Below are 19135 nucleotides of genomic sequence, written 5' to 3' on the forward strand. Positions count from 1 at the left end.
TCCCGGTCGTGGAGGCTGACGAGGGCAGCCCATAAGACGTCTCGGTTAAGGCAAACTGGCTCAAAACTCCCGTGTGCTGTGTGATGCACGGGAGCAAAAATGATCAAAGTGGTGCACATCTTATCAGTGCATTAAACTGTATATCCTAATGCAGTGGCACCGCCAGCCGGAATCCTGCACTGTGCGTACCCTTTTTTTGAAGGATTTATGTATTTATTTTTGGTACGTGCTGGGTCCACCGTTTGATGGTACCATGACAGACAAGAGGCTGAGTAGACTTGCACAGGAGTTTGACGAAACGGGGAGGCGCAGACTTTGCTTCAAATAGGCAAGAACATCATTATTTAATTTAATGACTATTCTGATCATTTTGGTGGAGCCACATCTGGCTGGGGTTTGTATTGTAGCATAGGCTATCTGCTAGTTGAAACGTGTGGTCGGTTAGCCTATCTGAGTTTTATGGTGTTTTTGTAGTTCATGCTTTATGGTGCTGCACTTTTTTTTTTTTTTTTTTTTTTAAACTTTTTTGTAGGTGCGCCGTCACCTTAATGTTTAGCTGTGTTTTAATCTGTGTTTCTGGTGCGCCGACACGACACCATAGTGTTTATGTTTTCATCTTTGTGGAGGTGCGCATAATAATGTCACCATATCTGTACTGCGCTGTGTGCACGTTATCCAATTTGTCACTGCAAAGTTTTGTTTGAGGAAAAAAGATCTTTGAAATACTTATTGAACTCTGAATAGCCAACCAATCTATCCTCTACCTAATATAATGGATAGTGGAATATTCAGGCCGAGTGAGAGCCTGAAATTAGCCGTATAGAGCAGTGGACGGACTGTTTCTGTGCCTACTACGAAATTGAATCCTGGCGGCACCACTGTCCTAATGATTTATAAAGCATAGGACAGTGGTGGATGCTTATAATCTCCAAAATTATTTATATTGGAATATGTTTTATCACACAATAGCTTAAAGTGAACAGCTGCTGACAAAAATATGAGCTCTTCACAGCAAACGCTCTCCTCCTCTGTTGGCATCGAGACACAGTTGCTGCACAGACACCATCGATTTTGTCCCACTCTCGCCTCATCCCGTCTTTCTTGGTCTTCATTTGGCTCGTTTTGAGATATGTTTTCAGTGTTGTCCTCCTCCTTGACCTTGCGCTTGGGTTCAAATTGAAATGGCTGAACAGATGACATGTTTATCATCTGGATTATCTCGTTGAACAGTCACAACAGTGTACGGGGGCAAGCAGGTGCAACCGACTGACGCCACTACCCAGAGTGCATTGTGGTGTAAACAACAATGGCGACCTACGAGTTAAATTATATTTTCAAATTTTATAAAAACGAAGACATCAAAAAGGTTTTTTATATCACATTGTTATAATTGATACCAACATTTATCTTTTAAGACCTACATGTCTTAATAGCCAGGGTTCCCTTTTAAGAGTTCGTCTGATCTCTTCTGGTCACATGACACACACCTGGAGAATCAGGGAAGGATACGTTATGACCCAGAAGAACAAATCATGAATCTCTGTTACTATAATCATTGTCTCCAAGTGGTTTAGTTTTGATCCATTCACATGAGACTGCTGCATCTAGAAACTGAAACTGAAAGTCTGCAGGGGTTTAAAGGTTTTCTGTTTTGAGGGTTGAATTCTTAGAGCAGAGAGGGTGCCAGGTGGAACCAGAAGAAACTGAACCAAGGTAAAAATACAAGTTTACAAGCTCTCGCGATTCAGAGCAGAACCCCTGAACTCAGGTGTGAAAGCAGCTTGAAAGTGTTCCCAGCTTTCTGAGGGCGTCCTTTGTAATAAAATATGTTGAGAAAAGTAGTTGGAGGTTGGAGGGATGGTCTCATTCTGGGATTGGGAGACCCACTTCCTTCTGGACCAACTGTGTGCTGTTTCAGGTGGAGTTTCTATGTGAGAGGGGGGCAGATGTGAACAGAGGCCAGCGGTCCTCTTCCCTACACTACGCTGCCTGTTTTGGACGCCCACAAGTGGCTAAGGTAACACGCACTCGGCTTCCTCATGTAACATGGAATTATAAAACATGGTGATCTTTAAACTTATTCGGTGAGGTGTCTCAGTTTCCTCTCTGTTGTAATTATAACTACCCCTCACCTGGAGTAACCTTGTTCATTCAGACTCTGCTGAGGCATGGAGCCAACCCAGACCTGAGAGACGAGGATGGAAAGACTCCTCTGGACAAAGCCAGGGAGAGGGGACACAGTGAGGTAGTGGCGATACTGCAGTCACCAGGTCAGTTTAACCCAGAGCACCACTTTTTACTTACTGGTGTGTCTAACAGTTTATATCGAATGTAGGCTGACTCCAGACTTCCTCATTTGTGAGACTGCCAGAGTTTTTTTTTTGTTTTGTGAGACACTTGATTCAGATGAAAATGTGTTGGTTTCCCATCCAGGTTGATAAAAAAATCTGTGTTTCAGGAGACTGGATGTGTCCGGTGAACAAGGGCGATGACAAGAGGAAGAAAGATGCCAGCAAGGAGGAGGAAGAGGGCAGTGAGCCCAAAGGAGACCCAGAAATGGCTCCCTTCTACCTGAAGAGACTTCTTCCTGTTTTTGCACAAACCTTTCAGCAAACCATGCTGCCTTCGATTAGGTAAATTCCCTCAATCTTAAACTGCTCCCTGGGTGCCGTTGCCCACTGCTCCTAGTCTAACTAGTGATGGGTTAAACGAAGAGGACCATGTGGGATAAATTTAAGTTAATAAAAAATAGTTACTAGGCCTTCTCTAAGTGCTTCTTGCAGAACTTGGAGCTAGATCTTGGAGAATTTTTTGTCAAAGTATATCCTTAAATGTTATTGAACGAACGTAAGACTGATTTTAAACCTTATGAAATAAGAAAAACTCTAGCTTTATTTAAAGGAGACCTATTATGGCATCTAATACCTATTTTAAACCGGCCTTGAATGTCTTAAACAAGCTTTTGATTTTTTTTTGCTAAATAAATTAGAAATTCTGCCTCTGAGCCATGTCTGCAGCATCCCAGTCTCTAACCTCATTCTCTATGTGGGATTCTGAGTGGGTGGGGAGGCTATGATAATGAGGCACTGTGCTGATTGGCTGCCTGAATGACACGTAGCAGGGGAGGACACAAAGTGTTGGTTTTTACAACAAACAACAGAGCAATTTGCATGTCTAGCTCAGACAGACGCCATCACGATACACCGCTACAAAAAAATGGCGGAAGCTCCGGCCGGCAGAGTTGTTGTTGTTCCGGCCAGAGTTAGTTGTGGGCGTGGTTTCATGCATCGGAGGCCAACCTATGTAAATCTTATTGGCTCGTAGAAGCCACATCACACTGGATGGCTCATCCGGGCAGCTGTACAGACACTGCAGAATTTGGTTGCTTTCCTCCTTCTCTGAGTTGGCAGGCTGAGGGGAGACCACTTTATATATGTTAAAGCAAGAGAAAACATGTTTTTCATAATAGGTCTCCTTTAAAGTGGGAACAGAAATGTGACTCATGATGGAGTTAAAGCTCATTGATGTTTCTTGGAGTAGATCAAACAAATCTTACACACCGGACATTACTTCTGAATTTTCCCAGCTCGCTACACTTTTCCACATAACTAAATTAGTTATGATCATGTCTCTGCCCAATATGATCTTGTTTATATTAGATATTAAAAAGCGTTGATGCATTTCATCAACACCTTTGTCCTTTTGCATTAATTCTGTCTACAAATCGGCCCGGTTTCTTTGGAACAAAAAGGTTGTTGATCTGAACTATGATTAAAATGATTCGTCAGTGGAATTAACTCGGTAGTCTCACCGTGACGAGGCTGTGGGGATGTCTGGTGAGGGCTTGTGATGAGACAGTGACAGCACTTTGACCTGACCGTCTTTTGTTGGTTTGTAGGAAAGCCAGCCTTGCTCTGATTAGAAAGATGGTCCACTACAGCAGTGAAGTCCTGCTGAGGGAGGTGTGTGACAGCGAGACGGGACATAACCTGCCTACGGTTCTGGTGGAGATCACTGCTACTGTCCTTGACCAGGAGGTACTGACACGATATAATACAATAGATGCCAATATAGAGTGCATCTTTGTGTGGATTAACCTTTCTGTTCCCTCTGTCTTTCTGTCAGGACGATGATGATGGTCATCTCCTGGCTCTGCAGATCATCAGGGATCTGGTGGATAAAGGTGGAGATGTCTTCCTCGACCAGCTGGCCCGACTGGGTGTCATCAACAAGGTGTCGACTCTGGCTGGACCGGCGTCTGATGACGAGAATGAGGATGAAGTAAAGCCTGAAAAGGTGGGAGGGGAAGGCAGAAGTGACACATTCTTGGATGAGATTTTCTGCATCACATCCTGTTGAACTGTATCTCTGGTTTTTAACCAAACATGTTGCAGACTAAACCTCTGGAATGTTATTAAAACAAGGATGCAAAGTTGACCCTTTGTTCCTTTTTTTCCCCTCCAAAATGTATAGTCAAAAAGATTGATAAAATTGTAAAAAGCGTGTAAAACAAGATCACGTTTGCTTCCCCTGCAGGAGGAGGAGGTGCAGGAAGATGCTAAGGAGATCCAGCAAGGGAAGCCGTACCACTGGAGGGACTGGTCCATCATCAGAGGCAGGGACTGTCTCTACATTTGGTCGGATGCTGCTGCCCTCGAGCTCTCCAACGGCTCCAACGGCTGGTTCAGGTTCATCCTGGATGGAAAGCTGGCCACCATGTACTCCAGCGGGAGTCCAGAGGGGGGTTCGGACAGCTCAGGTGGGTTTTGAAAAGCAAGTGTTGCAGCTTATTGATTGGTTTGAATTCTAACTCTGACCAATGATCGTCTCGTTTTCCTGCAGAGTCTCGCAGCGAATTCCTGGAGAAGCTGCAGCGAGCGAGGAGCCAGGTGAAACCAGTGACAGCCAGCCAGCCCATCCTCTCCAGTGTTGGTCCCACTAAGCTGACAGTGGGGAACTGGTCCCTCACCTGTCTGAAAGAGGGAGAAATCGCCATCCATAACTCTGACGGGCAGCAGGCCACCATCCTGAAGGAGGACCTGCCTGGCTTTGTGTTCGAGTCAAACCGAGGAACTAAACACTCGTTCACGGCTGAGACGTCTCTGGGTGAGTCTTCATCTTGAAATGCTTCCTTTTATGGAAAATGCGTGCAGATCTCAGGAGGACCCACATTTATAAAAAAAACTGAGATGCTGCGTAAGGTGTAAATTTAGACAGAATGAAATAATTTATATAGTTCTTATTAACCCATAGCCTATTCACAGTCAATCATAGAAAACAAATAAAAGCTTTAAACTGAGGAAATATACACTCAATGATTGAAATAAACACAAGAAAAATTAAGGAAAAAGTAATTTAGGACTTGATGGAAGCAGTGCATCTTAAAAAGGTTGGTTCAAATGCCTGGGAAGTGAGGAGACCAGTTGATGGAGTTTTGGTAGAGGAATGTTGTCCCATTCTAATCCGAAAAAAGATTGGAACAGATGCGATTCTTCATTCTCTTGGGCTGCGTCCGAAATCGCATACTTCCACCCTAATTAGTATGCAAAATGAGTATGCAAGATTTTGCTAAGTGATATGTATATGTCATAAGTATAAAATGAAGTATAATAATATTATTATATAATATTAATATTATAATATTCGTATATAATAATATTATATAATGTCATCTTGTATCGGCCAGAATAAACGGGAAAGAGCTTAGCGGAGCGCTGCTACTGCTGCTATGACACGTCACTTCCTCCCAACGACAGGAAGTGACGTGTGCGCTCTTAATAGTACGTCTGAATTAATGCACACTACTGATTTACTCAAAAGTGTGCCGAACCTAAGTATACTTTTTAGCATATACTTTTTAGTATGGCTTTTCAGACGCACCGATAGTTTTCCTTTTGTGATGTTCCAAATGTGTCCAGTTAATCCTTTCAGACCTTTCAGTCCAGTGAAAGGTCTGGACTGCAGTGGACCAATTCAGGGCCTGGAGCTGTTGTAAGGGATGCAGTTAAACATTGTCTTGCTGAAAGATGCAAGACCAATATGTTGTCTGGATGGGAGCAGATGTTCCTCTAAAACCACTGATGTTTCCTTTCCCCTTTTTCAAAGTATCTAAAATAAAAAAATATTCTTAAACACTGCCTTTAAATTGTGCAACGTTTCAACAGAAATGCTTGGCTGTGGACCGGGACTTGGAACAATAGTCTTAAGCCCCAGATATACTTGCTGTTGGTTCTTGCGTTCGTGTCCGTTCACGTCTGTTCGCGTGCACCACCAACTGCAACGTTGCTCGTGTAGTACACAAGGAGAGCGCGTCGTACCGGCGGTAACCGATTGGGGGCAGTAAGCAGAGCAACAGTTGGAAAAGTGATTAAATATGTACTAGGAGCGGTAGTAGCAGTAGCAGATTAGAACAATGAACAAGTTTACATGACACCATTGGATGATGCAGGAGATTATAACATTGCTTTGGTTGCGATTTCGGCAAAGGAAACGGCACCAGCGACCTCCGCGTCGTCACTTGTGGCCAGCTGGTATCTGACCGGGACCACTCGCGGGCAGAGCGAGAACTGCAGGTCGCGTATGCGTTCAGTGTCTTTTTGAGAAGGTACTGTACATGTCGACGCGTCAAATGAATGCAGGATATGCGTGGTGGCCATGATGCGTACGTGGTCTGAACTGCAAGTGTATCCCAGGCTTAAAACAATGTGGACCGGGACCTTAATTTTTTATTTAAAATGATCCCACACCTTCGAAATCTTCTGTCTCTTCCTCTAATTACTTTGGCTTTGCTGCGTTTGCTCATCGTCGCTGTTTTCGGTCCTGGGCCGGTGTCTGCACAGCAAAACTGTTCACACGTTACGAAAAACCCGCCGCCGTCTTCTTCCGCTTTATAGGGGACGCACACGTGTAAGCACGTTGTGTCACACTAAAAAGAATCCGTGCGAAACATGAGCTGTACATTTTTTTTTTTTTTATTAAACGAAGCTTTGAGGCAGAGAACATTTTTTTGTAATAGAGTTACTCGAGGAATCATTGCAGTCCTACTTTGGGTGATTGAGCCCAAACTGTAAACACCTGATGACCTCTAGTGAGGGCACCGATATTACAAACATAACCACTTTAAAGCCACAGTTGCCTGGGAACAGGGCTACTGTTGTTTTTGTTCCACTAATAATTATTAGAAAGTGTTTTTTGAAATAGAAAGTATTTGAACCATAAAACAACACATAGCGTTTTGTTAGTCTTTGAAAGTTAGTATGGTGGAAACCTGCTCTGACATCTTTAGTACAACTCAAATATCCTAATGCTGCTTTCCAGACCAGGAGGTGACCAGCTCTGACTATATTGTTTATGGGCAGGCTCTGAGTTTGTGACGGGCTGGACGGGGAAGCGAGGCAGGAAGCTGAAGTCAAAACTGGAGAAGACGAAGCAGAAGGTGAAGAGCATGGCCAGGGAGCTGTACGATGACCACTTCAAAGCTGTGGAGAGCATGCCCAGAGGCGTGGTGGTGACCCTGAGGAACATCTCTACTCAGCTGGAGTCTGCCTGGGAGCTTCACATTAATAGACAGGTACAGAGAAACCCAGAAACCTCTGTGTAAAGCACTATGAAGTCATTACAGGCGTAAATGTTAAAATGAGTGTTGTGTTGACAGTGTATCGAAGGAGAGAACACATGGAGAGACCTGATGAAAACGGCTCTGGAGAACCTGATCGTAGTTTTGAAGGATGAAAACACAATTTCTCCATATGAAATGTGCAGCAGTGGCCTGGTCCAGGCTCTATTTACCGTCCTCAGCAACGTGAGTGCATTTTCCACTTTACTATTCTTTAAAAAAAGAAACTTGCATTTCATTACCCTCCAAAACAAATAAAGTTCAGCGTTGCAGATAGTAGATGTGCAACTCCTCAAAGTGACGTTAGTGATGTCCCACATACTGCATTCAGCAAAACCTGAAAGATTATATATATATATATATATATATATATATGTGTGTTACAGGCCTCTTGACAGTGCACCTTATTTATTGACTCCTAAAAAAACCCACCCGATTCTGTCAGAGCACCAAAATCACAGACAGTGGGACAACATGAGCAGGAGATAAAAAAGGCAAGACAGTGGTGGGCGCAGCTTGGTGACTGTGTGGTGACTTGTAGTGTATGAGTTTGCATTCAATTGTTAGAATAAAAGCACAGATATTTTAATGACAGAGAAAGAGAGTAGCATTCCCTGTTCAATTGTATAATTAGTGTATTTCATGTGTGTGGGGTGCGTCGCGTCTAAGCCTGTGAGTATATTTAAATGGCTGTGTCTGGGCTGGGGGAGGGGTGGGGAGAGGACATAAGTACATACTGATTACATAAAAATTACACAACCATACTATCTATGTATAGACATATACAGCCATGCATCTTTAAATGCTCATACATATGTACACATAACAATATCATTACATGTAGTCAGTTATACAAACATATTGTATACAGTTAAATTAATGGTAAACAAAGAAATTGTGCAGTCCTCGATTTAAGGCAAACAAATATGTAAAGACCTATTTATGAGTATGTACACATCCCAAGTTTATCATAAATTTAAATATCTATTGTGTGGTGTGTACTGTATAACAGTTCATGGTTAGCACTCATGGATAGTTATATTTATACCTAAACTACATCATGCACATATGTGATCAAATATATATATATACACACACACACACACACACACGTACGTACGTATGTATATAAATACGATGGTAAGTTTAGAAAATTACCTGCGATCTCCTTCCATTTTCAGCCAACCTGACCGCAACTGGAACTACAAATTTTGATAAATTCTAAATAATACCCGACCTGCTAAGTGACCCACATTTTTTTTTTTTTTTTTAATTCCAAAAATAAAATGCATAAAGGTATGCTCTTGACCCATCATTGGCTTAAGGACAGCAAATAAAAGTGTTGAAATGTTGTCTTAAGTGACTTGAGGTCTAGCGTCCTAAAAAAAACCCTGCCAGGATGCTGGGTATGTGGATCTGGGATTGAAATCAGTCAAAGATCCAACATCAGTGATGGTGACCTCCATGCTGACGTGCTGCGTTTCCTTTTTGAAACAATGTATTTTTAGTATCGCGTGAAAGGACTTTTGCATTTAGTATGCAAAACAATAAAAGAATAACACAGTAAATGGAACAGTATTAACTTTGAAAAGCTGTGAAATGCACTTGTATGTGTTATTGAGATGTCCCAACTCGCTGTCTGGTCTTACATGATGTGGTGTTCTTACCAGATGTTCGCTGTCTTTGTATCTCTTCAGAGTGTGGAGCTGGACATGAAGCATGATTGTAAACCTTTAATGGAAAGGATCAACGTCTTTAAGGCTGCTTTCAGTGAAAACGAAGATAACGAAAGGTCAGAAAACTGTTTCATCCTTTGGGAGGGGGATTAAAGTTGTCCTTTTTAAAGAACTGCTTTACAATAGGGAGTAGAATCAAAGGCCAACAGAGCTTTTAGTTTGAACACTAATGAATGTTTTGTTTTGAATACAGTGAAGAGAAATGTGTTTTCAAGAAAGAGTGTGGAAAGTAAGACACCTGGATGGAAACAAAGAAACCAGAACAATCTTCTAGGAGATTCGTTCTTTTCAGTTGTGATTTTGATCCCTTTCACCCTCTCAGAGATTTTTTTTATATTGTTGGAATAGTTGTCCTAAAGCAGATTCCTGCTTAAAACAGTCAGATTACAGGTGGTGATAAAACTGTGTGTTTGTGTTTCTTTGCAGCCGACCTGCTGTTGCCTTAATCCGAAAGCTGATAGCAGTGCTGGAGTCGATAGAGCGTCTTCCCTTGCACCTGTACGACACTCCAGGTTCCTCTTACAACCTGCAGGTGAGCCGTGTTCCCGGGTCCCGCCGTCATCTCTGGGAAAGCCTGTCATTCCACTTGTCTCTGCAGGTGCACAGCTGATGGAGTGTGTTTGTGTCTGTCAGATCTTGACGAGGAGGCTGCGGTTCCGGTTGGAGCGAGCACCGGGGGAGACAGCTCTGATCGACCGGACGGGTCGCATGTTAAAGATGGAGCCTCTGGCCACGGTGGAGTCTCTGGAGCAGTACCTGCTGAAAATGGTGAGGTCGCACGGAAACCATGTGACACGCTCAACCAGTATAGACCTTGGTTTCAGCTCACCTCTCTGTCTTCAGGTGGCCAAGCAGTGGTACGACTTTGAGCGCTCCTCATTTGTTTTTGTGAGGAAGCTGAGAGAAGGACAGACTTTCACATTCAGACACCAACACGACTTCGATGAGAACGGCATCATCTACTGGGTTGGAACCAATGCCAAGTAAGAGCAGTGACTCTGTAAAGTCAGCTCCTCTATTTGTTTAATTTCAGTCAGTACAGGCATGGACTTTTATTATTTCCTTTTGTTTTTTGAAACACTGGGGACACCAGATACATACAACAAGCTTTGCATGGTGATGATAACTTTTTTTCACTCCTGTGAGCACATGATAACATCACAAGCCCCATCAATGACCTTTTTGTGTTGTAATCTGACATTTCATTCCTGACTGAGTTGCTCTAGGGGGATATTTGTTTTCCTTTCCATTTCCTTTTTATGAAAGGCAAAAGTTAAGATTATTCTGAAAATGCCTTCAAATGATAATTTTAGATTCTATTGCGTGTTCATGAACAAACACTTGCGCCGGCTTTTTGGTTGATATGATTACGAAGGAATCTGTACAAAAAGGTTCATGATAGCCAGTTCTGATCTGCGTTTCTCTACAGGACCGCCTACGAGTGGGTTAATCCTGCGGTGTATGGGCTTGTGGTAGTGACATCATCAGAGGGGCGTAACCTTCCCTACGGGCGTCTGGAGGACATTCTGAGTCGGGATAGCTCCGCCCTCAACTGCCACACCAACGATGACAAAAATGCATGGTTCGCTGTCGACCTCGGCCTCTGGGTCATTCCCTCAGCATACACTCTGAGACACGCCAGGTAACGACACACACACACACACACACACACACACACACCAAATACACACCGCGTAACGAGACATGCACACCTGATGCACACCAGGTAGTGAAACACACATGCCAGGTACCAACACACACTCAAGACAAGCCAGGTAACGACACACACACACACACCTGAGACACACGCCAGGTAATGACACACACACACACACACACACACACCTGAGACACTGCAATGAAGCAGCATTCTGCCTCAAACAGCTAAGAGAGGCTCAGATAGACATAGAAACAATGATTTCTTTGAAATATGTAGGAGACTAATTCTTTCTGTCCTTGCCCCCCCTGTTCTTCACATCTCCACCTGTTCCTCCCGTCCCCTCGTCTTTGTCCTCGTCCTGTTCCTCCTGTCCCATCCTCCTCGTCCTCCTGCAGAGGTTACGGGCGGTCAGCATTGAGGAACTGGGTCTTTCAGGTGTCGAAGGACGGTCAGAACTGGTCCACACTCTACACCCACATAGATGACAGCAGCCTCAACGAACCAGGGTACAACATTCATCTGAACTGAGTGAACCATCATTACACTTAAAATGTTAACTTTGTTTTAAATTAATGCTAAAGGTAAAATATTGACATGCCTCCCTTTTTATCTCAAACACGATGCAAATTTCTGAATAACCTATTAAACTCCTCGTCATTTCTAATTGCTGCATGGACTTCTGGGAGTTAATGCAGATCTGTCTGAAACAGGTCGACGGCCACATGGCCTCTGGACCCCTCCAAAGACGAGAAGCAGGGCTGGAGACACATCCGGATCAAACAGATGGGGAAGAATGCCAGCGGTCAGACACATTACCTGTCCCTGTCAGGACTGGAGCTATACGGCACCGTCATCGCCGTCTGTGAGGACCAACTGGGTGAGGACTGATGTCACCCGGACCGTCTAAACGGATGCTTTTTGATGAAATGAGGCACGCACCAGTGTGGATATAGAGAGGTTTTCATTTGCAGCAGACATATTTTGACTGCTACCGCTGGACTGATCCTCAGTCTAGAGTCTTTTCTTTCACAGCCAAAAGAGCTGCAGATTTGAACATGTTACCCTGTTAAAATGCATCACAGCGGGTGAATGGCTGCTAGTCATGTATTTTTAGCTCAGGATGGGTCCAGTTCCATAAAACCATGTGCTTCTCAGTACGATATACTATACCAGAGAAGGAGGCCTGGGTTGACGAATCTCATTTTCTTTCAATCTTTTTCTGTCAAATTCATGTTTTAGGCCTCAGGTTGGTCATTTTACAGAGTCAGAACACACAACAATATTAACCTGATGTCTTCAACTTCATTAAAGTATTTGTTGAATGATTACTAACAGCAGATTTCTAAAATACTTTCTTAGAAATAATCTCCCAAACTTTGAATTTTAGAAACCTCCTCCTGCTATTGCTTTGCTCATCTACACTTTTATCTCTGGAATTGTTTTTTTACAAAGATCCTTTTTCCATTTATATACCAGTTAAATGTAATCCATTAACCTGTCTCTCCATCTCTGACTCCTCCCCCTCCAGGTAAAGCTGTGAAAGAGGCAGAGGCAAACCTTCGCCGCCAACGGCGTCTGTTCCGCTCCCAAGTAATGAAGTACATCGTCCCGGGAGCACGGGTTGTTCGTGGTATTGACTGGAAGTGGCGGGACCAGGATGGAAACCCGGCTGGAGAGGGCACTGTCACTGGGGAGGCTCACAACGGTAAGACCCGTCCCGATGAAACAAGAAAAAACTGTAAATGAAAACTATAAAATCATGAGGCCTCATTCATCTCAGAGTCACAAACCAGCTGCTGTTGTGCTTTCAAAATATCTATTCTTTTTAATCTTTACACAGGAATTCAGCTCTTTATTTCAGGACTTCAGTGTGAGCATATGTTTTTGTCCCCATCTCCTTTTCCTTTGAATGTAGCTTTTCAACTATGCTCACGTTTATTATCTAATGTATTCTCCTCTAAAGCGGTGAAGTTCAGGAAGATCAGTCTGAGCATGCACATTACCTATGTTCTCTCTAAACATGACCTGCAACCCTGCTGATGTCAGAGGTCACATGTCTGCGTGATGTTTCTCATCCGTGCTTCAGCTTCATGTTCACATAATCACAATAGTTTTACTTTAATTCCAAAATGATTGTCCAGATCATGCACAGTGAAAAGCAAACCGTGGTGTCAAATCAACTTATGTGATTCACTATCAGCTACTTTCCATCTCAATTTCCTTTCATGTGATTTTGCTGAGTTCTGTGCAGGTTTCGGGTGCTGAAAAGTACATTTTGGGTTATTTCTGAAATACCACAATAATAATGTTCTTAGTGTGTCTCAGTAATAATAGTTCAAATTTTAAACTCATTAACACAGTACTGTCAGTTGCTCGTAAGTCAACACAGCAGATCTGTACGCCCCCATGTGGTCAGCAGTGGTACTGGTGCATGGAGAGGCCTTAAAGCTTATTCAGGAGCACCTTCATGACGATGGTCTGATCTTCCAGAAACTCTGGATTCTTCCTTTTTTCTGTCATTCTTTCTCTTTTTATTTCTTTATTTCTTAATTTATAGTGAAAATACATCTTTACGCAGTATTGCATGTTATTTTATGAAGGCAAATTTAGTAAAAGCAATCCAAAAACTTGCGATTAATAAATAAAATTGCTGAAGAAAAACTTGAAAGCACTCTATACGGAGAAGAAGGAATGCCCATTTCTGTCAACATTTATGCTGATAGAAATGTTTAAAACTGCCGCAGCGGTTTTATTTTGAGCAGCTCCAGTATGACTGCGTCGTACCGGTGATCTCGTCTCGGTTCCGCCTCCACTCCTCAGCTGCCCACTCAGTGATCCGTCCCCAGTGTGTGTTTGCAGCGTTCCATGATCTGAAGATGGTCCCTTTCCTCTACTCCACCATCGACCGTCAGCGCCAGTTCCCAAACGTTTCTGGTCCCTGGCTGGTTTTACGTTAGAAAGTCTGAATAATAATCTCACTAGTCTTGATATTTTTACTCGTCACTCAACAGGACTGCTGATCTGCAGATATAACATTAAAGGACAAACATATGCAGCGTCAGTGGTTATGATCTGACTTCCAGAAGGATTTATAGATAAGTGCTGCTTTAACTTTCATACTCCAAACATATGTTCACCGTCACCGACATCTGGCCTTTGAGCTAAATTAACAGGATAATGGACTCAGACTTAAACGTGCTTAAATCTAAAAGTAACTTGTGTGTGAGTGCCATCTCACAGACCAGTGAACGCCTTTATCATTTATAAAAATACCACTTATTGCGCGATTATCTAAGTAGTTGCATATTCATCTTCTGTCACTCAACTATTGATAACATTCATGTAAGGGACAGGGACATTCAAATTGGCAGCACCGCGCCTTTTCTGAGTTCATGTGATTGCAGTAGTTCTAACCATTACACAAATACAACCTCGGATTAAAAACGTAACTTTTTTTCAGTTTTTGTTGATGTGAAAAATGAAATATAATGTGGGCAGTCGTAAGTACTCCCTTACTGCTTTCAAATGATTTAAGAGCGAAGTTGTAGTCGGATGCTGCTAATCATCATCATTGATGAACTGATAATCAGCAGGTGTGCAGACCTCTATTAAAAAATTAAAGCAGATGTTTTATCAGTTTACTTGTCTGGAGCATATTGACAAAGGGAAAGACATCAGCAATGATCTTAGACAAGCATCAATCTGGAAACATTTATAAAATCGTTCCCAAGCGATTTGGAATTTAACATTCTGCAGTAAGAAGAACTAGTCACAAGTGGAAATCGTTCAAGACACTTGTCAATCTTCCCAGGAGTAGATATCCAAGTAGATCTACCCCTGAGCAGCAGGTGGCTCTAATGGTTTGAGCAGGTGCAGCTTATGCGGAGGCTGTCGTCGTCATCCAGGTTTAAGTCCCGGCCTGTGGCTCTTTGCTGCATATCTTCCCCTTCAATTAACTCTAAGTTTCCAGTGTTTCTGATAAAGGGTACTTAAAAAAAAAGGATTTACCTCAATATCAGACCCAAGATCAGATATAGTTCCCAGAGAAATGGGAAAAAATAAAGAAAAAATGAATCTAAAAATAAAGAGCTTCATCTCAGAATCTAGACACCTCACTGAGCATGTTAAGCCTGAATTATGGTTCCGTGTCAAACCAACGCTGTAGGGTACACGGCTACGCGGAGAGGCTCTCCTTAGCCTACGCCGTAGCCTGACCTGCGCCTCCCAAAAAAATGTAACTACGCGGACCCAACGCAGACCGAGAGGGCTGTGATTGGTTTGCTTGGTAGCAACGCATTTCCGGTTCTGGTTAGTGAAGCAGTAGTGAACTTTCAGTGCTCTTTTCTTCGTGTTTGTGTGTGATTTCCTTTCCTTTCCGCCGGGAAATGGAGTGACGGAGAAGTCCGAAGGGTTCACGACGGCATTACGGCTACGGTGTAGGCTCTGCATTGGTTTAACGCAGAACCATAATTCAGGCTTTAGATGTTAACATCCATGAAATACAGTCAGAAGAAGTTTGTTTGGAAGTTTCCAGGAGAAAACTTCTCAAATGAACACGGAAGCACAACTGAGGTTCACCAACTGCATCTGAACAAACCAGCAGACTTCTGGAACGATGTCCTCTGGACAGATGAGACCAACGTGGAGATGTTTGGTCTTCATGTCCAGAACCATGTTTGGAGAAAACCAGCAGAAACACCTCAGACCTACTGTCAAGCACGGTAGTGGAGGGATGATGGTCTGGACCTGGACACCTGTCAATCATTGAGTCGACCATGAACTCCTCTGTAGACCAGAGTCTTCTGGAGACAAATGTGAGGACATCTGACTGACAGAGATAAAGATTGGCTGAAACCGGGTCATGTGACATGAAATAATCCCAAACGCATCAACAGATCTATATCAGGATGATGAAAAATAAAATAATCCAGGTCCAAATCCAGACCTGAACCTAGTTGAGATGCTGTGGTGGGACCTGCAGAGACCTGTGTAGACATGAATGTCTAGAAAACCCAGTGACCTGAGTAATGTTGGAAAGAAGAACGGACCAGAATTCCTCCAGAAACACTGATGAAGTCAGACAGGAATCATCTACTGAGGGTTCCTGCTGCTGAAGGTGGATCTGCACGATGTTGAATCATGAGTTATTTTTATTTTGGTAAAATAAACGGGTGCCTCAATGAAATACAACTATGTTCTTCTCCATTTGAGGTTGTATCTCTCTATGAAAACCTACTTCTATCAGATACTTCTATCAGATACCTTTTCTATCGTTTTTACACATATGACCTGATGCAGTGTGGAGCTGTTCTGACTGCAAGTTGGTTATTTGCTGTCTGCCTCTTTCTACCTCTTTGTCTCTCTGTCTGCCTCTCTGCCGGGTCTCTGACATCCATCCGTCCGTCTGCCTCCTATCTCTCTGTCCATCCAGGCTGGATTGATGTAACCTGGGATGCTGGCGGCTCTAACTCTTACCGTATGGGCGCTGAAGGGAAGTTTGACCTCAAGCTTGCTCCAGGGTACGACCCTGAGTTGGCTGCCACAGCGCCATCACCCAAACCTGTCTCATCCACTGTTTCAGGTCCCGCCTCCTCCACGGTGGGACCCTCTGTGACACCCGCGGCCATTGGCGGAACCACCACCACCACGTCATCCTCGTCATCATCCACCTCATCGTCCTCGCAGCAGCCTTCATGGAGCAGCTTGGTGAAAAATAACTGTCCCGACAAAGGCGGGGCCAGCTCCTCCAGCAGGAAGGGCAGCAGCAGCTCCGTCTGCAGCGTCGCCTCCTCCTCGGATATCAGTCTGAGTTCGTCCGCTGGACTGACTGGGGCAGGGGGCCTGCAGCTGGAGAGGAAGGCTGAGGGGCTGCTGCTGGATCAGGGTGTCGGGGTGGGAGGAGTACTGGGAGGAGGAGGAGGAGTTGGTTCTGATGGACATCAGCAGGAGCCAATTGTTGTTCTGTCCTCGGCGGCAGAAGGAGGATCCGGTTCAGCTTCCAGCTCTGGTACAATCACCGCGGACACATCCGCAGCCGGAGAAGAACCCCACTCACCCACGGCGATGGCTGCCACCGACCCAGCAACCGCCATCTCCATGGGGCTGGTGAGCGTCAGCTCCCCGGATGTGAGCTCGGTGTCCGAGTCATCCAGCAAGGATACGCACTCTCAGAGGCCGCTGTGCTCGGCAGCCAACACGCGGCTGTCCGTCAGCTCCCTGCTGGCTGCCGGCGCTCCCATGAGCTCCAGCGCCAGTGTGCCCAACCTTTCTTCCAGAGAGGCCAGCCTCATGGAGTCCTTCGTCCGCCGGGCACCCAACATGTCTCGCACCAATGCCACCAACAACATGAACCTGAGCCGCAGTAGCAGCGACAACAACACCAACACACTGGGCAGGAACGTCATGAGCACAGCCAGTGAGTACCACAGCACCACACACTAATACACAGAAATACACACCAGGGGCGCATTTACACTTGTACTTGGTACTTCAGTCCAAACTAAGGCAGTTATACTTTCTGATACAAAGTCATGTTAGTCTTTCAACTTTGGATGGGAACGACACAACAGAAGAAATGTGGAAAAGTTCACAACCTGATTGGACATGTTAATGAGAATAATTGTTAATTGGTTTGAACCATTTGGACTTAGACTAGGAGCCACATTTCCAAGGGGTCTTGGTCTGCTTGTTTGGTGCCCACCAAGGCTCAGGTAGCAGCTTTGACACATTCAAGCAAACCAAACCACTAGGACAGCCCAAACATGCATGAACATGAACACATCCTGCTCTGCTGACATGAGGACACAGGTCTGTGGTGAGTGTGCTGTGTTTTCAATGACTAAAGATGCATTAACTTTTGTTGTCAGCTTCAAATTTTGTCGCATATGCCTGTATGCCGCTCAGCCACGACATTAAAACCTTTAACAGTTGAGGTTACTAACTGATGAACTACAGCTGATGGACCATAAGCTGCTTGGGTTGAAAAATAGGAAGAAAATGAAAATTAAGTGTTCCCAATGATCACATGCAGCTGCAGAGAGAAGGGTCCTACTTTTTTTCCCCCTGACTAATAAGCATAGTGCTCTTCTGAAAGTTACTGTCACCACAATTTTTGTTTTCCTGACAACTCACTGCCCAGATATCTTCAAAAGTAGTAAAGAAACACTTCTAGCGATTGATGCTGCGTTGAATGTTTATGATAAAGTTGTTTATTTGGAGTGAAGCACAATGAATCACCTTGTTGTTGAATTGTGCTATACAAATAAACTTGTTCTCTCAGATGTAAGTCGCTTTGGATAAAAGCGTCTGCTAAATGGTGGTAGTAGTGGTAGTAGTAGTGGTAGTAGTAGTAGTCTGTGCATTAACTTCTTCCTGAGGAGGGCCCATCGTTGCAGAAAAACAGCACTGAGATCATTCAAAACATTGAAGGTTGTAACATTTTAAACTTCAAAGTGTGGAATGAATATGGTTGATTTTAAAATATACCTAAGCAAAGGTTTGGTTAATGCATATATTTACTGTGTTGATGAAAGGGCCACTGAATGTTCTGTGGAGACCCTCTGTCGAACCTTGTAGTAGTAATTATTGTAGTGTTCAGTCTATGTTCATCCACTCAAATGAAGAACAATAAGTGATGCTTATTTTACATATTTCTCGACGGTCCATCTAGGTGGAACTAAGTGTTAGTTCCACCTAGATGGACCGTTTAGGCCGAGCTCATAGACAGGTTGAGGTCAGATAAATGAGCAGTCAGCAGCAGCTTTGTGTGAACAACACTGGTCAGTAAGTCATTTCCAACTACCAACGGACAACCTTCCATACTTCATAGTTGTACGTTGTTGTCTGGCAATCCATCTGACTCATGAACTTTCTCTTGGCATGCTGCTCCCATTTGGTGTGGAGTGGGCTCGAGTGATGGAAATATTGGTCTTAACCATTCTATGACCTTCCTTACGAGTACAGTTTTTGTCTTTGAGAGTTTTGGCTCTGCTGTCACACAGCTGCAACAGCCGATTATGATATTCATTTAGTGTTTAGCCTTAATCATTATGTTGTTCAAATTACTATGTATTCAGTTTTTCTGTGCCACTTTTGCACTGAGGTTCCTGATGTATGTTTTGACCC

The 19135-nt window shown here is 43.8% G+C and overlaps 1 protein-coding gene across 2 annotated transcripts in view; it reads left to right on the forward strand.

The window, feature by feature from the left end:
- hectd1 (HECT domain containing 1) overlaps positions 1–19135 on the forward strand; it is a 51290-nt gene that overhangs the window by 17447 nt on the left and 14708 nt on the right. For both annotated transcript variants that reach the window (XM_061743715.1, XM_061743716.1), the window contains exons 9-26: positions 1919–2017; positions 2156–2270; positions 2459–2633; positions 3899–4037; positions 4126–4296; positions 4537–4759; positions 4843–5106; positions 7359–7570; positions 7655–7801; positions 9313–9407; positions 9778–9883; positions 9985–10119; positions 10195–10334; positions 10781–10993; positions 11407–11517; positions 11722–11888; positions 12540–12716; positions 16443–17426. In XM_061743715.1, the coding sequence (XP_061599699.1) occupies positions 1919–2017; positions 2156–2270; positions 2459–2633; positions 3899–4037; positions 4126–4296; positions 4537–4759; positions 4843–5106; positions 7359–7570; positions 7655–7801; positions 9313–9407; positions 9778–9883; positions 9985–10119; positions 10195–10334; positions 10781–10993; positions 11407–11517; positions 11722–11888; positions 12540–12716; positions 16443–17426 (3673 nt within the window). The remainder of the gene's footprint in view (positions 1–1918; positions 2018–2155; positions 2271–2458; positions 2634–3898; positions 4038–4125; positions 4297–4536; positions 4760–4842; positions 5107–7358; positions 7571–7654; positions 7802–9312; positions 9408–9777; positions 9884–9984; positions 10120–10194; positions 10335–10780; positions 10994–11406; positions 11518–11721; positions 11889–12539; positions 12717–16442; positions 17427–19135) is intronic.

The sequence above is a fragment of the Cololabis saira genome, chromosome 16 (genome assembly GCF_033807715.1).
Source record: "Cololabis saira isolate AMF1-May2022 chromosome 16, fColSai1.1, whole genome shotgun sequence".
Taxonomy (NCBI): Eukaryota; Metazoa; Chordata; class Actinopteri; order Beloniformes; family Belonidae; genus Cololabis; species Cololabis saira.